The 23,677-nt window shown below is 45.1% G+C and overlaps 1 protein-coding gene across 1 annotated transcript in view; it reads left to right on the forward strand.

Annotated features, from left to right (window-relative positions):
• SDCCAG8 (SHH signaling and ciliogenesis regulator SDCCAG8) overlaps positions 1 to 23,677 on the forward strand; it is a 231,828-nt gene that overhangs the window by 23,982 nt on the left and 184,169 nt on the right. The window contains exons 9-10 of the mRNA XM_061626111.1: positions 5,992 to 6,130; positions 21,639 to 21,791. Of these exons, the coding sequence (XP_061482095.1) occupies positions 5,992 to 6,130; positions 21,639 to 21,791 (292 nt within the window). The remainder of the gene's footprint in view (positions 1 to 5,991; positions 6,131 to 21,638; positions 21,792 to 23,677) is intronic.

Below are 23,677 nucleotides of genomic sequence, written 5' to 3' on the forward strand. Positions count from 1 at the left end.
CATCGTCTTCAGAGTCGGTTCGGCGAATGCTCAATCGACCTGTTTGCCTCCAGTCTCAATTGCCAACTTCCCAGGTACTTTGCCCGATACCTGGATTCAACAGCAGAAGCAATAGATGCTCTGACAATACCGTGGCCAGACGGTCTCTTGTACGTCTTTCCTCCAATACCATTGTTAACCAAAACCTTGAGGAAGGCGCGAACCGAGAGGGCACAGCTGGTTCTGATAGCACCATTTTGGCCACGCCGACCGTGGTTCTCAGATCTTCTGGCAATGCCAATGATGGAGCCTTGGACACTTCCAGTCAGGCCAGACCTCCTATCCCAGGGTCCAGTATGGCACCAGGACCCTACTTGGCTCAATCTAACAGCGTGGCATTTGAACGGGGACACTTGAGGTTAGCTGGCCTGTCTGACACTGTGATTGATATTATTTTGGCCTCGAGAAGACCATCTACCACCCGTATTTATCAACATACCTGGGTGGCTTTCTCCAAGTGGTGCCAGTTCCACCACCATCATCCCTCCCAGGCCACCATGCAACAGGTGCTGCAATATCTCCATAGCGGCTTCATGATGGGACTTAGACCCAACACTCTACGCCGACATGCGTCTACTATGTCGTCCATTCTCTCAGTGTCCTCTACTGGAGCTCCTATTTCCTCACATCCGTTCATCAAACATTTTTTGAGGGGAGTCGCCCTACGCTCTCCGGCTGTTGTCCATCGGTTTCCCTCATGGAGTTTGCCGAAAGTTCTGCAGGCCTTGCAACGCCCTCCGTTTGAACCCATCAGGACTGTGCCCCTCCGTATACTGTCCTTCAAGGTCTTGTTCCTGATCGCAATCACATCTGCCAGACGTGTTTTGGAGTTGGGCGCATTGTCTTCTGCTGGACACCTCTGCGTCTTCCATAAGGACTCGGTTGTGCTGAAGACTGATCCTTCCGTCCCAAGGTTGATTCGGTTTTTCATTGCAACCAGGACATTGTTTTGCCTTCCTTTTGTCCGAATCCTACCCATCCTCTCGAGAAGGCTTGGCATTCGTTAGATGTCCGGGGGGCTCTCAAGAACTACCTGTCTAGGACCCAAGAGATTCGACAAACGGAGTCTCTGTTTGTATCCTTTCATCCAAGGTCTATGGGACATAAAGTATCCAATTCTACCTTATCCCGTTGGTTAAGGGCATGTATCACTTCAGCTTATGAGTCTCTGAAGCTGTCAGTTCCAGCTAGTATAACGGCTCATTCTACCAGGTCAGCTGCCACTTCGGCTGCTTTTGCCACTAATGCTCCTGTTGCCGATATTTGTAGGGCTGCAGTCTGGTCTACCCCACACTCGTTTATAAGGCATTATAAAATTGATCGCTATGCCTCTGCTGACGCTTCTTTTGGCAGATGAGTGTTGCAACAGGTTCTTAATCAGGACTAGCATGTGGTCCCACCTTGTATGGGCTGCTCTGGTACATCCCGCTGTGATGGCCGGACTCATAGGGAAAATGGACCATTGGTCTCACCTGAAGGGTGATTTTCCTATGAGTACGGACATCACGGCCCTCCCAGTTGGAGGATGACTATATATTTTCTAATGTGTTATATATTACTGTTACGCTATTATATTTAAATTTAAGAGTGAAGTCAAGACTTCTAGTTCTGTTATACTGCTATGTTGGAGTCATGTTACTATGCATGGTACTATTGTTCTTGTATTTTTAGATATTTCTCCTTAGACTTGCTGCGAATGAACTGGAGAGTGGGAGGGGCCTGACGCCCCTAGTCTTGACTTCAAAGACATTCTTGCCTTCGCACGATAGGTGGAGCTAATACCCCGCTGTGATGTCCGTACTCATAGGAAAATCACCCTTCAGGTGAGACCAATGGTCCATTTTTCCGCCCATTCACTCAGTTTGGAGAGATCTTTTTGGAGCTCTTCGCAATCCCTTTTTATTTTAACAACCCTGAACAATTTAGTGTCGTCAGCAAACTTGGCCACTTCACTGCTCACTCCTAATTCTAGGTCATTAATGAACAAGTTGAAAAGTACAGGTCCCAATACCGATCCTTGAGGGACTCCACTTTCTACAGCCCTCCATTGGGAGAACTGTCCATTTATTCCTACTCTCTGCTTTCTGCTTCTTAACCAATTCCTTATCCACAGGAGGACCTCTCCTCTTATTCCATGACTGCTAAGCTTCGTCAGAAGTCTTTGGTGAAGTACCTTATCAAACTCTTTTTGAAAGTCTAAGTACACTATGTCCACTGGATCACCTCTATCTATATGCTTGTTGACACTTTCAAAGAATTCTAATAGGTTACTGAGACAGGACTTTCCCTTGCAGAAGCCGTGCTGGCTCTGCTTCAGCAAGGCTTGTTCTTCTATGTGCTTAGTTAATCTAGCTTTAATAATACTTTCTACCAGTTTTCCAGGGACAGAAGTTAAGCTAACTGGCCAGTAATTTCCGGGATCCCCTCTGGATCCCTTTTTGAAGATTGGCGTTACATTTGCCACTTTCCAGTCCTCAGGCACGGAGGAGGACCTGAGGGACAAGTTACATATTTTAGTTAGCAGATCAGCAATTTCACATTTGAGTTCTTTGAGAACTCTCGGGTGGATGCCATCCGGGCCTGGTGATTTGTCAGTTTTTATATTGTCCATTAAGCCTAGAACTTCCTCTCTCATTACCACTATTTGTCTCAGTTCCTCAGAATCCCTTCCTGCAAATGTTAGTTCAGGTTCAGGGATCTGCCCTATATCTTCCACTGTGAAGACAGATGCAAAGAATTCATTTAGTTTCTCTGCAATCTCCTTATTGTTCTTTAGTACACCTTTGACTCCCTTATCATCCAAGGGTCCAATCGCCTCCCTAGATGGTCTCCTGCTTTGAATGTATTTATAGAATTTTTTGTTGTTGGTTTTTATGTTCTTAGCAATGTGCTCCTCAAATTCTTTTTTAGCATCCCTTATTGTCTTCTTGCATTTCTTTTGCCAGTTTGTGTTCTTTTTTATTTTCTTCATTCGGACAAGACTTCCATTTTCTGAAGGAAGACTTTTTGCCTCTAAGAGCTTCCTTGACTTTGCTCGTTAACCATGCTGGTATCTTCTTGGCCCTGGCGGTACCTTTTCTGATCTGCGGTATGCACTCCAGTTGAGCTTCTAATATAGTGTTTTTAAACAACTTCCAAGCATTTTCGAGTGATGTGACCCTCTGGACTTTGTTTTTCAGCTTTCTTTTTACCAATCCCTTCATTTTTGTGAAGTTTCCTCTTTTGAAGTCAAATGTGACCGTGTTGGATTTTCTTGGCAATTGGCCATTTACATGTATGTTTAATTTAATAGCACTATGGTCACTGCTCCCAATCGGTTCAACAACACTTACATCTCGCACCAGGTCCCGGTCCCCACTGAGGATTAAGTCCAGGGTTGCCGTCCCTCTGGTCGGTTCCATGACCAACTGGTCTAGGGAATAGTCATTTAGAATATCTAGAAACTTTGCTTCTTTGTCATGACTGGAACACATATGCAGCCAGTCTATGTCTCGGTAGATGAAGTCACCCATTACTACCACATTTCCTAGTTTGGATGCTTCCTCAATTTCATATCTCATCTCCAGGTCTCCCTGAGCATTTTGATCAGGGGAACGATAGATCGTTCCCAGAATTAAATCCCTCCTGGGGCATGGTATCACCACCCACAACGATTCTGTGGAAGAGTTCGCCTTTTTTGGGGTTTCGAGCTTGCTGGATTCAATGCCTTCTTTCACGTATAGAGCGACTCTGCCACCAATACGTCCTTCCCTGTCCTTCTGATATAGTTTATATCCAGAGATAACTGTATCCCACTGGTTTTCTCCATTCCACCAGGTCTCCATTATGCTCACTATATCAATGCTCTCCTCTAAGACCAAGCACTCCAGTTCTCCCATCTTGGTTCGGAGGCTCCTAGCATTAGCGTACAGGCACTTGTAAGCAGTGTCTCTCTTCAAGTGTCTTTGGCACTTGTGGTTTGGCCTGTGGTAATTTTGCTCTTCTGAATTTATATCCCCTGCCCCTGCTCTCACAATGCCTACTTCTAGGCCTACCCCTTTTAAAATTTCATCATTTCTTTGGTCTTTATCCCAGGGGGGAGGTTTATTCTGAACTGGACCTTCCTCAGCTTCTGTCGGGTTTCCCCCCTCAGTCAGTTTAAAAGCTGCTCTGCCACCTTTTTAATTTTAAGTGCCAGCAGTCTGGTTCCACATCAATAACCATTCACCATCTCTGACATGCATATAACAATTGAGGTCAGAGAATTGTACATTTAAAAATATGCAAGTTGGTCTTCTTTTAATCACAGGCAACTAACATTTTGTCTATCTCGCACGTATGGCTTATTCTTGTTCTTCCCTCCGTACCATCTAAATGCTAAATTTCTCAGGGAATAGTAGATTCCCTAGATTTCATAGGGAATCATTGCTTGTTTGTAAATTACTTTCAGATTACTTTCTGTTAAATTCCTAATACTGAACTGATGAAGAATCCTAGAATTTTGGTTACTATACTGCAGGTTACTGCAGTCTGGGATATCTATTCCAAAGTTGAAAAGATTTTCAGTGCAGTTGCTCAAATTCAGTACTGTAATTTAATAGGAATCCAAGGAAGCTGTCCTGGTCCTGAACCGGTGCCTGGCATCAGTGATGGACTGGATGAGGGCGAACAAATTGAAATTAAATCCAGACAAGACAGAGGTGCTCCTGGTTAGTTGAAAGACAAATCAGGGAATAGGGATTCAGCGCATGCTGGATGGGGTTACACTCCCCCTGAAGACACAGGTTCGCAGTTTGGGTGTGCTCCTGGACTCAGCTTTAAACATGGAGGCCCAGGTCTCTGCAGTGGCCAGGAGTGCTTTTGCCCAGCTAAGACTGGTGCACCAGCTGCGCCCGTTCCTGGAGACGCCTGATTTGACTACAGTGATGCATGCCTTAGTTACATCCCGTTTAGATTACTGTAACGCGTTCTACATGGGGCTGCCTTTGAAGACTGTTCGGAAACTTAAACTGGTACAAAGAGCTGCAGCCAGAGTGCTAACTGGAGCTGGTTACAGGGACCATACAACCCCCTTGTTGCGACAGCTCCACTGGCTGCCAGTTTGTTTCCGGTCACAATTCAAAGTGCTGGTTTTGACCTATAAAGCTCTATACGGCCTAGGTCCAGGCTATTTGTCAGACCATATCTCCCCATATGAGCCTACCCGGGTGTTGAGATCCTCAGGAGAGGCCCTTCTCTCAGTCCCAACACCTTCGCAAGCACGATTGGTGGGGACACGAGATAGGGCCTTCTCGGTGGCTGCCCCCAGGTTCTGGAACACTCTTCCTAGGGAAGCACGAATGGCCCCTTCCTTGCTATCCTTCTGTCAGCAGGCAAAGACTTTTTTATTCTGACAGGCTTTTGGACTAGAAGCTGTTTAAGATAGGACCTCATAAGGTCTGTTGTATTGTTCTATGGTCCTATTCTTAATTTTTTAAATTGTCTTAGTATTTTAAGTGTATGTTTCATGGTTTTAATGTTACGAATAGTTTAATTCTATTTTAATTGTATATTTTTGTATGTTTTTTACCTATATGTGGTTTTTATTTGTAAGCCGCCCTGAGTTCCAGTTTTGGAAAAAGGGCGGGGTAAAAATAAAGAGTAGTAATAATAATAATAATAATAATAATAATCCATTCTTTGTCATTATTTATCATTACTATAATCATCATCCCATTTAGATGCATTGACCTTTACATATTTTTCTTGGCTGTGTTTGTATTTGCTATACTATGTGCTGGTGGGATGCTATCCAGCTTGCATAAGCTGTGATGTGGTAACTCTTGTTACTACTCTGCACGATATGGGAATTGACCTAGTTGGTAACATAAGTTTCAAAATCTTTCTAAATGTTAAACCTGATAGTAACTTTGTTTAAGTGCCTTTTATTTACTCAGTTCATTTATTTTTTCTATTTCTTTCTTTTAAAAACAGTGAAAGAGATGAGCTAATGGCAGCACTTTCCTCATTCAGAATAAAAGAAACTGACATGCAGCAAACGTTATGTAACGCCTATGATCAAGTGAAGCAAGCTATGCACGTGACTGAAGAAGCCAATTTGGAAAAAGCTAAGGTAATTTGGAAAGAACTAAGGTAAAATCTCTTGCTCACATTCTCACTCTCATTCACTCAAGGCTGATATCCAAATAACTACTTTAGGCATGCCCAGGGGTATACCTCTGACTGTCACTGGCTGGGACAAAGAATAGGGGGAGTGTTGCCTTCATGCCATACTAATGTGTTTCTTAGAGATAATCTAGCTAGCAGCTTAGAAGCTGGACTGTTGGATTAGGTGGACCTTTGTTCCAACCTGACAGGGCTGCTCTTGTGATCTTTGTGTGTGTTTGGGGGGGTTGTGTGCCTCGTTAGACACTAAAGCAAGGGTGGCTAACCTTTTTTTCTCCAGATACTGCTGGATTATAACTCTCATTATTTTTGACTAGTGGCCATGGTGGCTGGGGCTGATGGGTGTTGGAGCCTGGCATCATCTGGAGATCCACATGTTAGTAACCCTGCACTAAAGATACACTTTCACACTATAGCAAATATTACTAAGATGCATGCTGCTAAATGAAAAATACTTCGCAACATATATCAAATGATACTTCCCTTCTGTTTACTCTTGCTTACACTTCAATGAAATACTCCTGTTTCCCTCCCATGTTCTCTATTGCACCTCTGACTTCCCAAATGTTGATTGATCACTGGGATACCTTGTTTCTAATTGTTTCTTTTATAGAAAGCCTTTGCCCATCTATATACAATGTTGCTCATTCAAGTTCCTTTTCTACCCAAAGGGGGGGGACTGGAGACGTGGATTATGCAAACCACAAGTAATGCTTGTAATATTTTTTAAAAAATCCATGCTAACATTTCTGTTTGCCCCATAGAACCTGTACTTATGTTTCTTGACCAGCAGTCTTCCCATGGTGCAGGGCAAACAGGGGTAGTGATGTTCAAAAACTATTTGTAATATGACACATGAGATGGAATCAATGCTCTTATAATGAGGAAAGCTTCAACCAGTGGTGGCACCGGGTTTCATCTGTGGTAAAATTTGAGGTGAATTTGGTGGTTCCTCCTCAGAAGAAAGTTCTGAGTAATTTCAAGGGAAGCAAAAGAGCTTCATAAAGATTAGCAATATTTTTATTTATTTATTTATTACTTTATTTATACCACAACCTTCCTCCCAGCAGGAGCCCAGGGCGGCAAACAAAAGTGGTAAAAACACTTTAAAACATCATAAAACAGACCTTAAAATACATTAAAACAAAACAACTTTAAAAACATTCTTTAAAAAAGCTTTAAAAACATCTTAAATAAAAAGAGTTGAAAAACATATTGTTTAGGGGAAAAATCGTTTTTTAAAAAAAACATTAAAAGCAATTTCAACACAGATGCAGACTGGGATAGGTCTTAACTTAAAAGGCTTGTTGAAAGAGGAAAGTGTTCAATAGGAGATGAAAAGATAACAGAGATGGCGCCTGCCTAATATTTAAGGGGAGGGAATCCACAGGGTAGGTGCCACCACACTAAAGGTCCGTTTCCTATGTTGTGCAGAATGGACCTCCTGATAAGATGCTGCAGGAGGCCCTCACTTGCAGAGCGCAGTGATCGACTGGGTATATAAGGGGGTAAGATGGTCTTTCAGGTATCCTAGTCCCAAACTGTATAGGGTTTTGTACACCAAAACTAGACCTTGAACTTGGATATTTCTCAGGTGGACTCCATGTATCCCTTTTTTGACCTCAAGTTGGCATTGTGCACTATAAAAAGGTCTAATGAAACAAACTTTCTTACGTTCATACTATATTTGACAAACTACATGTTTTGGTGCCCCACAGAATAGAGCCAACTTCAAAACTATGTGTCTTTGGGTTTCAGTATTCTTGAGAATTAAGGAAAAGTTATAGGTAGGGTTGCTTTTGTCTTGCAATGCCATATTTTAGGTGATTTCAATTTCCCTGCCAGGAGTTACAGTTTTCCTGGAAATACTTGAGTTTCCTCTGTTCAGACCTGATGATTTTGATTTTATGAACTTTGCTTGCTGTTAGTTAGGCTTGTAATTTTTCAGAGCTTGTACAAGCAGTGTGTGGTTTTCTCATCTAAAGGTGCTGTGTGAACAATTTTAAATAGCTTTTTAAATCTAAGATTTATGCTAGTGACTTGTCTTGATAATTAGTGCCATCTGCTGTGTAATGAGTGAATTACTTCTCATTTTGAGGGATTTATAATAATGTTCACAAGGGACAATATTATATTGTTTAAGCACTAATTAGTTCTTCCATAGTATGGTTAGAAATATGGTCTGAAAATAATATTGATGACCTCAGTTTCAAGGGTTGTGAGGGGTTTGTTTGTTTGTTAAATCACTCAATATTTTTAAAAATTCTAAGTGACGAACTACAAAAAACAATAAACAATGAAGCGAAATATTAATAATACAACATAAAGCCATTAAAACAGTAGTATAAAAGCACATAAAAACAGGAATTCAGGGAATTAATGCAGATAAAGACAGGGCCTATTGGTCAGGGAAAGCCTGAACAGAAAGATCTTCACATGATCACTGAAGCACCTGATAGTTGCTGTTTCATCAGTGGTTGAGGGAAGGGCATTCCATAGTAGAAGGACAATAACAGAAAATGCCCATTTTTTATCACTGCCTTATGACATTCTGTAGGGTGCAGCATCACAAGAAGAATATCCCAAGGTGATCTAAGTGATCTTACAGGTTTATATGGAGTAGACAGTCTTTCACATAACTTAGTCCTGGGTTCAGGGTTTTATATATTAAAACAAGATCTTGAACGTGGCCCCGTAGCTGATTGAGGACTATATGCTTCACCAGCTGAGGGTTGTATCCAGCGCTGCTGTGATACCAGCAGAACAGACATCTACACATGCAACAGAACTTCCCCTTCCTGTCCTTCCCCTGTGCACCTACCAAATCTATTCCAGAGGGTTGGGAGACCCTCTGCAAGGCGTCCTTCCCTGGCTCTCCCTGTCAGGTTCCTACCTGCTCGTGGTTACTGCCTGTCTCTAGGCACCACCAGGGACTCCACCAGTCCGGACCGCTCTCTCTTATGATTTCTCTTCCCACTCTAGCACAGATCTCAACAGATCCCCCTGCTAGTCAACCACCAGTAACGTCCCAATACTGGTATTCCCAGAGACTCTGAATACTGGTATTGTTATTCTCTTCACCGCTGCCACCATTTGTTACAGTTCCCCTTCAGCCTTGGTCATTACCTTACCCTCCCTTCTGGTCTGTGAAACCCCAGCCAAGGATCAGGCCTTTGGTAAACCAAATTAAGTATTTATTACAGATAACAAAGCTAACAAGATTAACAAGATTTCTTCTTAAGGCACATAAGCATATGGTTTTACTCAGTACTAATCCAAACTCCACCTCCCTCCTTCTTCACTCTCTCCTGGCAAACAACTCTCTCAAACCCCACCAAGCAATCCACTCTTTCTCTTCTCCCCCCAGATTCCACAATTCACCACCTCACATTCACCCTTTCTCTCAGCAGGCATCCACAGTCTATATAAAATCCCATTCTCACACACAACTTGATTCCTCAGTTTGTCAGTGAAAGGAATCTGTTGGGTCAGCGCTTGTTCCTTTATCTGCTTCAGACTTACATCTTTATGCAGCTCTTCCCTGAATTGATCTGCTTCTTCCCCAGAGACCACTTGATACAGTTTGTCTTCTTCAGCAGGCCTGCTAGTGGTTGCTATGGTGACCTGAGGCTGGTTAACAGATTCCACCCTGTTTGTTTCAGCCCCCCTTAATATGGCTTCTTTTTCTCTGCCAATTTGCTGTCTGGTCACTACATATATTTTCCCCTGTGCCCCCATAACATCTCTTCCCAGTATTACTGGTTCTTGTTGCTGGGCATTAATACCAACTTTATATTGGCCCTTTCGGCCTCTCCATTCCATTTTCACCAGGGCCACAGGCTAACTTTCTGGTTGACCCCTCACTCCTTGGATAGTCACAGTTTCCTGAGGTAATATTACCTCAGATTTTATTAAATCTGGCCTCAGTAACGTCTGAGCGGCACCAGTGTCAAGCAATGCCCAATAATTTGCCCCTTGTACACTCACTTCCTCTCTGACTTGAATCAAGGTCTGTTACTTCTGTCTAGTTTATCTGGCAAAACTGAACCTTTTTCGCTTTTTCTAAAGCCTTGGGCTCTGTTTTCACTGCCCTTGTCTGAGCAGGATTACTACTGGGGTTGGCAACCTCACATTGAAAACGTAGGTGCCCCAGTCTACCACATTTGTAGCATAATTTCTCCTCACTTTTAGGGTACACAGATCCACTCTGGGGTGTCCTGTGCCCTTCAGATTTTACTGGAGGACTCACTCGCTGTGGTACCACATCCCTTCTGCCAGCACTATATGGTCTGGGTTTAAACTCTCTTGATGTTTTCCCCACCCAGCCAGTTCTATTGGAGGCGAAGTGATCCGCCATCTCTGCGGCCTCCTGCACAGATGTAGGGGAACGGTCTTTGACCAGGAGCCTTATTTCTGGTGGTAACTGATGGTATAATTGATCCAGTATCATGAGGCTTTTCACCTCTTCCACTGACTGAGCTTTGGCACTACTCATCCACTTTCCAAATATATCCATCAACTTTGCTCCCAGTTCCACAAAAGACCTCCCTGTCTGTATCTGGCAGTTTCTGAAAAGCTTTCTAAAATAATCAGGCCCCAGTCTGAATCTTTTAAACACTGCTTCTTTGAATTCAGCATAGGTGACAGGCCTGTCTGAGGGGAAATATTGGTATACCTCAGCCAATTCCCCTTTAATCAGGTTTGATAAATACTGCATGTATTTATCTTCAGGTAGCCCCCACAACTGAGCTGCTTTTTCAAAGGTGCTGAGGTAAATTTGAGGATCTTGACCAGGCTCATAGACAGCAAAGTCCTTTGGAGTAATTTTTATTTTTGCTCCATCTCTGCCTTTCCTTGTCTCCTCAGAGTGAAATTTCTCTCTATCAAATTTTAACTTTTCTACTTGTAATTCAGCATCCAATGCTCGTTGCTTCTCCCTCTCCTCAAACCCCAATATCGAGCAATGCCGTTCGGACTCTCGTCTGCCCCGAGAGTATTTACCAAGGTGCTACTTACCCTAGTGGCTTACCTCAGGCTTCAAGGGGTCCATATCTACCCCTATCTGGACGATCTCCTAATACGCGCAAGGTCTAGGGAGCTTACTCATCGTCATCTAACACTCACGCTCCATATCTTACAGGCCCACGGCTGGCTAGTCAACTTTGACAAAAGCCATCTACAACCAACCCAACGCCTGCAGCATCTAGGGGCAATGTTAGACACACTGCAAGCGACTGTATTCCTGTCCCCAGATCGCATCACCGCTATCACAGACATCGCAAGGTCTCTGATGCACAAATCTTCTGCGGATGTCATGCTTCTAGCCAGGGCTCTCGGAATGTTGGTATCCACCATCCATATTGTGCCATGGGCTCGGGCACATACGCGCCAGCTACAGTGGGCCCTGTTGCCATTCCAACACGACATTGCCAACTCAAACCATCGAGCAATCCCCCTGAGTCCCACACTGCGCTTGTCTTTCCGCTGGTGGACAAGGGTACAACATCTCACCCAAGGCACTCCGTTCAGAGAACCCCACCGGACTGTCATTACCACCGATGCCAGTCTCCTGGGTTGGGGAGCCCACTGCAACTCCCAGTTCGTTCAGGGAGTTTGGAACACAGCAGAACAAACTCAAAACATCAACTGGCTGGAACTAAAGGCTGTCCACTTAGCTCTGCTTCATTTTCAGTCTCTCTTCCACTTGGACCATGTCCTCATTCGAACGGACAACACGTGTGCCAAATCTCATTTAAACAGACAGGGAGGCACCAGGTCCAGACCTCTACAGAGCCTAGCTTCCATCATATTCGACTGGGCAGAACAACATCTGCAATCCCTCAAAGCAGAACATCTCAGAGGAATTTGGAATTTCACAGCAGACTGGCTCAGCAGACAACAAGTCTTTCCGGGAGAATGGAAACTTCATCTGACTGTGTTCCATCTTCTCCAGCGTCGATTCGGCCCCTTCTCAGTCGACCTCTTTGCTTCCAGTCGCAATTGCCAGCTACCCAGGTACTTCGCTCGATACCTGGACACGACAGCGGAAGCGGTGGATGCTCTGTCATTGCCGTTGCCGGAGGGACTATTATACGCCTTCCCTCCAATACCACTATTAGCCAAAACCTTGTGGAAGGTACGTCGCGAGAGGGCACAGCTGGTTCTGATAGCACCATATTGGCCCCGTCGACCGTGGTTCTCGGATCTCCTGGCACTGTCGGTGACGGATCCCTGGCCACTCCCAGTCAGGCCAGATCTCTTATCACAAGGCCCAGTATGGCATCAGGACCCCAAGTGGCTCAACCTAACAGCGTGGCATTTGAACGGGGACATTTGAGATCGGCCGGCCTGTCAGACGCTGTTATTGACATTATTTTGGCCTCGAGAAGACCATCCACCACTCGTATATATCAGCATACTTGGGTAGCATTCTCCAGGTGGTGTCAGTCTCAACACATCGATCCTTCCAAGGCTACAGTACAACAAGTGCTGCTATATCTTCATAGGGGCCTCATGTTGGAACTTAGACCCAACACATTACGTCGACATGCGTCCACCCTGTCGTCCATTCTTTCAGTATCTTCCACTGACGCCCCTATTGCCTCACATCCGTTTATCAAACGCTTCCTTAGAGGCACTGCTCTACGCTCGCCGGCTGTAGCTCACCGTTTTCCATCATGGAGTTTGTCAAAGGTTCTACAGGCCTTACAACGTCCTCCGTTTGAGCCACTCAGGACTGTGCCTTTACGTCTGTTGTCTTTCAAGGTCCTGTTCCTGATTGCGATTACATCGGCAAGAAGAGTCTCGGAACTGGGCGCATTGTCTTCTGCTCGCCACCTCTGTGTCTTTCACAAGGATTCTGTTGTGCTGAAAACTGATCCTTCATTCCGTCCCAAGGTCAGTTCAGTTTTCCATTGCAACCAGGACATTGTTCTACCTTCATTTTGTCCGAATCCTACTCATCCGCTCGAGAAGGCTTGGCATTCGTTGGATGTTCGGAGGGCTCTCAAGACCTACCTGTCCAGGACCCAGGATATACGACAGACTGAGTCTTTGTTTGTATCCTTTCATCCAAGGTCTATGGGGCATAAAGTAGCTAATTCCACCTTATCCCGCTGGTTGCGTGCATGTATTACCTTAGCCTATGAGTCCCTTAAGATTCCAGTTCCGCCTAGTATAACAGCTCATTCCACTAGATCAGCAGCCACTTCGGCTGCTTTTGCTACTAACGCTCCTGTTGCCGATATTTGTAGAGCTGCTGTTTGGTCTACTCCACACTCGTTCATAAGGCATTATAAAATAGATCGTTATGCCTCTGCCGATGCCTCATTTGGCAGACGAGTTTTGCAACAGGTTCTTAATGACGACTAGTATGTGGGTGGTCCCTCCCGGTTATGGGCTGCTTTGGTACATCCAGCATGATGGCATTCCTCCTATGGAAAATGGACCATTGGTCTCACCTGAAGGGTGATTTTCATAGGAGAATGCCATCATGACCCTCCCAGTTGGAGGATAACTACATAATTTTTGGGATGGTTCATGTAGACTGCGATACAGCACCTTTTGGACATAGAGGCGATAGAGCCAGTCCCCAATGCAGACAGCTCGGAAGGGGTGTACTCCCTCCTATTTGCTGTGCCCAAACGCGATCTCTCATGGAGGGCGGTTTTGAACCTCAAGTTCATTAACCGTTTCGTAAAGTATCGCAGGTTCAAAATGGAATCCCTCCACTCCATTACAGACAGCCTGCAAGAAGGTGACTTCCTTGTCTCTATCGACCTAAAGGAAGCGTATCTCCATGTCCCTATTTGCACAGCCCACAGGAAATTCCTTCGTTTTGCCTTTGGCTCCCAGCACTTCCAATATCGAGCAATGCCGTTCGGACTCTCATCTGCCCCGAGAGTATTTACCAAGGTGCTACTTACCCTAGTGGCTTACCTCAGGCTTCAAGGGGTCCATATCTACCCCTATCTGGACGATCTCCTAATACGCGCAAGGTCTAGGGAGCTTACTCATCGTCATCTAACACTCACGCTCCATATCTTACAGGCCCACGGCTGGCTAGTCAACTTTGACAAAAGCCATCTACAACCAACCCAACGCCTGCAGCATCTAGGGGCAATGTTAGACACACTGCAAGCGACTGTATTCCTGTCCCCAGATCGCATCACCGCTATCACAGACATCGCAAGGTCTCTGATGCACAAATCTTCTGCAGATGTCATGCTTCTAGCCAGGGCTCTCGGAATGTTGGTATCCACCATCCATATTGTGCCATGGGCTCGGGCACATACGCGCCAGCTACAGTGGGCCCTGTTGCCATTCCAACACGACATTGCCAACTCAAACCATCGAGCAATCCCCCTGAGTCCCACACTGCGCTTGTCTTTCCGCTGGTGGACAAGGGTACAACATCTCACCCAAGGCACTCCGTTCAGAGAACCCCACCGGACTGTCATTACCACCGATGCCAGTCTCCTGGGTTGGGGAGCCCACTGCAACTCCCAGTTCGTTCAGGGAGTTTGGAACACAGCAGAACAAACTCAAAACATCAACTGGCTGGAACTAAAGGCTGTCCACTTAGCTCTGCTTCATTTTCAGTCTCTCTTCCACTTGGACCATGTCCTCATTCGAACGGACAACACGTGTGCCAAATCTCATTTAAACAGACAGGGAGGCACCAGGTCCAGACCTCTACAGAGCCTAGCTTCCATCATATTCGACTGGGCAGAACAACATCTGCAATCCCTCAAAGCAGAACATCTCAGAGGAATTTGGAATTTCACAGCAGACTGGCTCAGCAGACAACAAGTCTTTCCGGGAGAATGGAAACTTCATCTGACTGTGTTCCATCTTCTCCAGCGTCGATTCGGCCCCTTCTCAGTCGACCTCTTTGCTTCCAGTCGCAATTGCCAGCTACCCAGGTACTTCGCTCGATACCTGGACACGACAGCGGAAGCGGTGGATGCTCTGTCATTGCCGTGGCCGGAGGGACTATTATACGCCTTCCCTCCAATACCACTATTAGCCAAAACCTTGTGGAAGGTACGTCGCGAGAGGGCACAGCTGGTTCTGATAGCACCATATTGGCCCCGTCGACCGTGGTTCTCGGATCTCCTGGCACTGTCGGTGACGGATCCCTGGCCACTCCCAGTCAGGCCAGATCTCTTATCACAAGGCCCAGTATGGCATCAGGACCCCAAGTGGCTCAACCTAACAGCGTGGCATTTGAACGGGGACATTTGAGATCGGCCGGCCTGTCAGTCTCTGTTATTGACATTATTTTGGCCTCGAGAAGACCATCCACCACTCGTATATATCAGCATACTTGGGTAGCATTCTCCAGGTGGTGTCAGTCTCAACACATCGATCCTTCCAAGGCTACAGTACAACAAGTGCTGCTATATCTTCATAGGGGCCTCATGTTGGGACTTAGACCCAACACATTACGTCGACATGCGTCCACCCTGTCGTCCATTCTTTCAGTATCTTCCACTGACGCCCCTATTGCCTCACATCCGTTTATCAAACGCTTCCTTAGAGGCACTGCTCTACGCTCGCCGGCTGTAGCTCACCGTTTTCCATCATGGAGTTTGTCAAAGGTTCTACAGGCCTTACAACGTCCTCCGTTTGAGCCACTCAGGACTGTGCCTTTACGTCTGTTGTCTTTCAAGGTCCTGTTCCTGATTGCGATTACATCGGCGAGAAGAGTCTCGGAACTGGGCGCATTGTCTTCTGCTCGCCACCTCTGTGTCTTTCACAAGGATTCTGTTGTGCTGAAAACTGATCCTTCATTCCGTCCCAAGGTCAGTTCAGTTTTCCATTGCAACCAGGACATTGTTCTACCTTCATTTTGTCCGAATCCTACTCATCCGCTCGAGAAGGCTTGGCATTCGTTGGATGTTCGGAGGGCTCTCAAGACCTACCTGTCCAGGACCCAGGATATACGACAGACTGAGTCTTTGTTTGTATCCTTTCATCCAAGGTCTATGGGGCATAAAGTAGCTAATTCCACCTTATCCCGCTGGTTGCGTGCATGTATTACCTTAGCCTATGAGTCCTTTAAGATTCCAGTTCCGCCTAGTATAACAGCTCATTCCACTAGATCAGCAGCCACTTCGGCTGCTTTTGCTACTAACGCTCCTGTTGCCGATATTTGTAGAGCTGCTGTTTGGTCTACTCCACACTCGTTCATAAGGCATTATAAAATAGATCGTTATGCCTCTGCCGATGCCTCATTTGGCAGACGAGTTTTGCAACAGGTTCTTAATGACGACTAGTATGTGGGTGGTCCCTCCCGGTTATGGGCTGCTTTGGTACATCCAGCATGATGGCATTCCTCCTATGGAAAATGGACCATTGGTCTCACCTGAAGGGTGATTTTCATAGGAGAATGCCATCATGACCCTCCCAGTTGGAGGATAACTACATAATTTTTGGGATGGTTCATGTAGACTGCGATACAGCACCTTTTGGACATAGAGGCGATAGAGCCAGTCCCCAATGCAGAGAGCTCGGAAGGGGTGTACTCCCTCCTATTTGCTGTGCCCAAACGCGATCTCTCATGGAGGGCGGTTTTGAACCTCAAGTTCATTAACCGTTTCGTAAAGTATCGCAGGTTCAAAATGGAATCCCTCCACTCCATTACAGACAGCCTGCAAGAAGGTGACTTCCTTGTCTCTATCGACCTAAAGGAAGCGTATCTCCATGTCCCTATTTGCACAGCCCACAGGAAATTCCTTCGTTTTGCCTTTGGCTCCCAGCACTTCCAATATCGAGCAATGCCGTTCGGACTCTCATCTGCCCCGAGAGTATTTACCAAGGTGCTACTTACCCTAGTGGCTTACCTCAGGCTTCAAGGGGTCCATATCTACCCCTATCTGGACGATCTCCTAATACGCGCAAGGTCTAGGGAGCTTACTCATCGTCATCTAACACTCACGCTCCATATCTTACAGGCCCACGGCTGGCTAGTCAACTTTGACAAAAGCCATCTACAACCAACCCAACGCCTGCAGCATCTAGGGGCAATGTTAGACACACTGCAAGCGACTGTATTCCTGTCCCCAGATCGCATCACCGCTATCACAGACATCGCAAGGTCTCTGATGCACAAATCTTCTGCAGATGTCATGCTTCTAGCCAGGGCTCTCGGAATGTTGGTATCCACCATCCATATTGTGCCATGGGCTCGGGCACATACGCGCCAGCTACAGTGGGCCCTGTTGCCATTCCAACACGACATTGCCAACTCAAACCATCGAGCAATCCCCCTGAGTCCCACACTGCGCTTGTCTTTCCGCTGGTGGACAAGGGTACAACATCTCACCCAAGGCACTCCGTTCAGAGAACCCCACCGGACTGTCATTACCACCGATGCCAGTCTCCTGGGTTGGGGAGCCCACTGCAACTCCCAGTTCGTTCAGGGAGTTTGGAACACAGCAGAACAAACTCAAAACATCAACTGGCTGGAACTAAAGGCTGTCCACTTAGCTCTGCTTCATTTTCAGTCTCTCTTCCACTTGGACCATGTCCTCATTCGAACGGACAACACGTGTGCCAAATCTCATTTAAACAGACAGGGAGGCACCAGGTCCAGACCTCTACAGAGCCTAGCTTCCATCATATTCGACTGGGCAGAACAACATCTGCAATCCCTCAAAGCAGAACATCTCAGAGGAATTTGGAATTTCACAGCAGACTGGCTCAGCAGACAACAAGTCTTTCCGGGAGAATGGAAACTTCATCTGACTGTGTTCCATCTTCTCCAGCGTCGATTCGGCCCCTTCTCAGTCGACCTCTTTGCTTCCAGTCGCAATTGCCAGCTACCCAGGTACTTCGCTCGATACCTGGACACGACAGCGGAAGCGGTGGATGCTCTGTCATTGCCGTGGCCGGAGGGACTATTATACGCCTTCCCTCCAATACCACTATTAGCCAAAACCTTGTGGAAGGTACGTCGCGAGAGGGCACAGCTGGTTCTGATAGCACCATATTGGCCCCGTCGACCGTGGTTCTCGGATCTCCTGGCACTGTCGGTGACGGATCCCTGGCCACTCCCAGTCAGGCCAGATCTCTTATCACAAGGCCCAGTATGGCATCAGGACCCCAAGTGGCTCAACCTAACAGCGTGGCATTTGAACGGGGACATTTGAGATCGGCCGGCCTGTCAGACGCTGTTATTGACATTATTTTGGCCTCGAGAAGACCATCCACCACTCGTATATATCAGCATACTTGGGTAGCATTCTCCAGGTGGTGTCAGTCTCAACACATTGATCCTTCCAAGGCTACAGTACAACAAGTGCTGCTATATCTTCATAGGGGCCTCATGTTGGGACTTAGACCCAACACATTACGTCGACATGCGTCCACCCTGTCGTCCATTCTTTCAGTATCTTCCACTGACGCCCCTATTGCCTCACATCCGTTTATCAAACGCTTCCTTAGAGGCACTGCTCTACGCTCGCCGGCTGTAGCTCACCGTTTTCCATCATGGAGTTTGTCAAAGGTTCTACAGGCCTTACAACGTTCTCCGTTTGAGCCACTCAGGACTGTGCCTTTACGTCTGTTGTCTTTCAAGGTCCTGTTCCTGATTGCGATTACATCGGCGAGAAGAGTCTCGGAACTGGGCGCATTGTCTTCTGCTCGCCACCTCTGTGTCTTTCACAAGGATTCTGTTGTGCTGAAAACTGATCCTTCATTCCGTCCCAAGGTCAGTTCAGTTTTCCATTGCAACCAGGACATTGTTCTACCTTCATTTTGTCCGAATCCTACTCATCCGCTCGAGAAGGCTTGGCATTCGTTGGATGTTCGGAGGGCTCTCAAGACCTACCTGTCCAGGACCCAGGATATACGACAGACTGAGTCTTTGTTTGTATCCTTTCATCCAAGGTCTATGGGGCATAAAGTAGCTAATTCCACCTTATCCCGCTGGTTGCGTGCATGTATTACCTTAGCCTATGAGTCCCTTAAGATTCCAGTTCCGCCTAGTATAACAGCTCATTCCACTAGATCAGCAGCCACTTCGGCTGCTTTTGCTACTAATGCTCCTGTTGCCGATATTTGTAGAGCTGCTGTTTGGTCTACTCCACACTCGTTCATAAGGCATTATAAAATAGATCGTTATGCCTCTGCCGATGCCTCATTTGGCAGACGAGTTTTGCAACAGGTTCTTAATGACGGCTAGTATGTGGGTGGTCCCTCCCGGTTATGGGCTGCTTTGGTACATCCAGCATGATGGCATTCCTCCTATGGAAAATGGACCATTGGTCTCACCTGAAGGGTGATTTTCAGAGGAGAATGCCATCATGACCCTCCCAGTTGGAGGATAACTACATAATTTTTGGGATGGTTTATATATTACAGTTCGTCATTATATTATATTATATTACATTAAATTTTAATTCTCTAGTGAAGTCAAGACTTCTATTACTGTTTTCGCTAGGTTAGAGTCAGATGTTATTAATGTTACTATTATTATGTTATGTTCTTGCTGCTAGGCCTGTTGGCCTTTTTTCCTGCATGTTTAGATATATCTCTTTGGACTCGCTGCGAATGAACTGGAGAGTGGGAGGGGCCTGACGCCCTAGTCTTGACTTCAGAAACATTCTTGCCTTTGGACGATAGGACGAGCTATAATCCAGCATGATGGCATTCTCCTATGAAAATCACCCTTCAGGTGAGACCAATGGTCCATTTTTTATCACTGCCTTATGACATTCTGTAGGGTGCAGCATCACAAGAAGAATATCCCAAGGTGATCTAAGTGATCTTACAGGTTTATATGGAGTAGACAGTCTTTCACATAACTTAGTCCTGGGTTCAGGGTTTTATATATTAAAACAAGATCTTGAACGTGGCCCCGTAGCTGATTGAGGACTATATGCTTCACCAGCTGAGGGTTGTATCCAGCGCTGCTGTGATACCAGCAGAACAGACATCTACACATGCAACAGAACTTCCCCTTCCTGTCCTTCCCCTGTGCACCTACCAAATCTATTCCAGAGGGTTGGGAGACCCTCTGCAAGATTGCAAGAGGAAATTGCCTGAGTAGAATTTCACTCATGCAGTGTTTAGTACAACCCTATGTTTTTATGATGTTTTAGAGTGTTTTAGTGTTTTTGTTTGCTGCCCTGGGCTTCTAGTGGGAGGAAGGGCAGGATATAAATTTTATTATTGTTGTTATTAACCCTTTGTTACTGCTGTTGCATTAGAAAAATTAATCTGCATGCAGACAAACACAAAACTGTTACTGGCAACGGTTACCAAACTGTGTGAATGGTCTGTCTGAGGATTCTATGAACAGTGCCAGCCAGTGCATAAGTCACTTACATTACTGAGTCTCCACCTACTCCTCTCTGTTTTGGCTACAGTCACATTGTTTTTCAATAGGTTGGTCAGCACCTGCAAAAAAGGATAGAATTTCTTTATCTTGAGGAGTGATGTAGAAGAAGATATTTTGAATGGTGCGCCTTTTTACTGCTACACAATAAACTACACATACCAAAAATTCATTTCCTACACTTCTATGGAAAAGATATAGGAGATGTATTCTCTTTTCCATTTGGCCACCCCCCAAAAAATGTGAGAATGAGCATTTTTAATTATTTTTAAAAATGAACTTGCTCATTTGAAAAAGGTGCACTAGAGGATATTACAGCCATTAGTGTTTTTTTTTACTTTGGGGGGGGCAGACAAACCTATGACTAGTAGAATTGATATTTCCCTTTACTTTTACTGATAGATAATAATATGTTTGTTTTCTCATGGTTGAAACAGAAGCTAGGAAATACAAACCTGCCTACCCAATTAATATTTATTTTAGAAATACTTGTTTTCATGAGAATACTAGTGTCAAAAAAGAAAAGAAAATTTGCTTGTCAGTACCATAGTTTTACTAAACTTGCTCTGAGATAGTAACCAGATTTATGCGCTAAGAAAGCATTGGAATAAGAGTACAGCAATTACATTTAACTCCAAAAGTGTCTGGTGCTACTATTCTATAAACACTAACATGGATGTAAGTCTCATTGAACTCAATGAGACTCATGCCTGAGTAGACATATATAGGATTGCACTGTGAGTCTAGTTTTCATTGCATGTTTTGAATGACATGCACTATGAAATTGTAATTGAACTTAGCCTACTTGCAGCAAAAGTACCGCTAAGTATAGCATAGTACTGTCTTTAAGATGGCCAAAGTGATCATTGATCTAATTCTGTTTGGAAGTCAATAGTCATCAATTTTCTCTTAATATCCAGTCTGGATGACCAAGTTGTTCTTGGGAAAACTTTAAATAGTTCACTGTTGTAATATGCTGTGCATCTTTGTAAAGCCATATAAACTGTGTTGCTTAATAAAACTGCTTTAGAACTATTGCTTGCCAACTTCTACTATACTAGTTTAAAGAAATGTGATGCTAATTGTGGTCTTTAAAATATTATGTCCACAGGCTGTAGTCCAGTATAGACAACTTAAACAGGATATGGAGAGACAGAGAGGCTGTCTTGAAAGGGAGCTAGCAATCCAACTAGATAAGAGAGCGACAGAGCGAGAAGCAGTTTGTGAAGAACGGAAGAAAGAAAAAGAGAACTTGTCATCGTTGGTATTTTTAACTTTTTTCTATATAAATAATTTGGACAGTAAATATTTATGGTTTCTGCTCTGTTGAAAGGCAGCAAAACTTTGGACCTTTTTTTGCCTTCTCTCTAGATTTTTTCCCAATATTAAAAGTATAGAGGAGCCTCCATTCATCAGAGGAAATGGCAGATGCTTAAAAAAATCATTTTTAAAGTTTTTTAACATTTACTAAACTTCTTAAAAGTGCTTTAGTGTATTAAAAAACAAAGGTCCAAACAGTTAAGGTTTCTGAATTGCTTACATCCTATTTTGTTAGGAAGCTCCAAACCCTGGTTTCAAATCCAGATTAAGAGGTAAACCTGGTTAGCTGAATATAATAATAATGATGATGATTATTTATTACATTTGTATACCGTCCCATAGCCGAAGCTCTCTGGGTGGTTTACAACAATTAAAAACATTAAAAACAAATATACAAATTTAAAAACACTTAAAAAAAAACAATTTAAAAACACATGCTAAAATGCCTGGGAGAAGAGGAAAGTCTTGACCTGGTGCCCAAAAGATAACAGTGTTGGCGCCAGACGCACCTTGTCAGAAACATCATTCCATAATTTGGGGGCCACCACTGAAAAAGCCCTCTCCCTTGTTACCATCCTCCGAGCTTCCCTCTGAGTAGGCACCCGGAGGAGGACCTTTGTTGTTGAGCGTAGTGTACGGGTGGGTTCGTGTCGGGAGAGGCGTTCCATCAGATGTTGTGGTCCCAAGCCGTGTAAGGCTTTATAGGTTAAAACCAGCACTTTGAATTGAGCTCAGAGACATACAGGCAGCCAATGCAAGCGGGCCAGAATCGGTTTTATATGTTTGAACCATCTGGTCCCTGTTACCAATCTGGCCGCTGCATTTTGCACAAGCTGCAGTTTCCGAACCAACTTCAAAGGCAGACCCACATAAAGTGCATTGCAGTAATCTAACTTACCAGAGCATAGACAACTGAAGCCAGGTTATCCCTGTCCAGATAGGGGTGTAGCTGGGCCACTAACCAAAGTTGGTAGAAGGCACTCTGTGCCACCGAGGCTACCTGAGCCTCAAGTGACAAAGATGGTTCTAGCAGAACCCCTAAGCTATGAACCTGCTCCTTCAGGGGGAGTGCAACCCCATCCAAGACAGGTTGAACATCCACCATCGTTAACGTTGGTGATGCCCTAACTCAGGAATGGGGAACCTGTGGCCCTCCAAATGTTGTTTTACTCCAACTCCCATCAACCCACGCCAGCACAGCCAGTGGTCAGGGATGATGGCTGTTGTAATTCAGCAACATCTAGAGGATTAAAGGTTCTCAACCCCTCTGGTAACTCACTCATGAGTATATCAGACAGGGTAGGAGAGTTTGCATGTGAGAGGAGAGGAGGCATGCAATCCTGCAGACTATTTCAAAACTATTAAATATGGTTAAGTGATCATCAGCATTATGTTTGCACTTGCCCAATGGGTGGGTGAAAGTTTCAAATATTTGTATTAATCCAACTGTTTGCCTGTGGTTCTTACTGGAGGGGCTGTCTGAGGGTCATTTTACACATTTATTTTTTACGGCATTTATATTCCACTTTTCCCTCTAGGTGTCAAGATCACTAGGTCCCAGACCCCCTGGAAATCATAGCTCTTGTCAGGCACCCTCAGGTGCCAATTTTTGCCAGGGCTAGAAAAGAACTAAAACTAACCCTGTAAGATAGTTCATGCTGCTACCACCCCCTCCTTCCCCCAGCTTGACCCAGGGAAAACCCTTAAATTACATGGATGTCCCTGGGATTTCAAAGAGGCAAGAGCTAAAAGCCATACTCTCTGCTTCTTGGAGCTCCAAGTAAAACAATTAAGTAATAGCAAGCAGCTAGGTTGGGCCAAGGTGCTGGA

The sequence above is a fragment of the Rhineura floridana genome, chromosome 4 (genome assembly GCF_030035675.1).
Source record: "Rhineura floridana isolate rRhiFlo1 chromosome 4, rRhiFlo1.hap2, whole genome shotgun sequence".
In the NCBI taxonomy this organism is placed as follows: domain Eukaryota; kingdom Metazoa; phylum Chordata; class Lepidosauria; order Squamata; family Rhineuridae; genus Rhineura; species Rhineura floridana.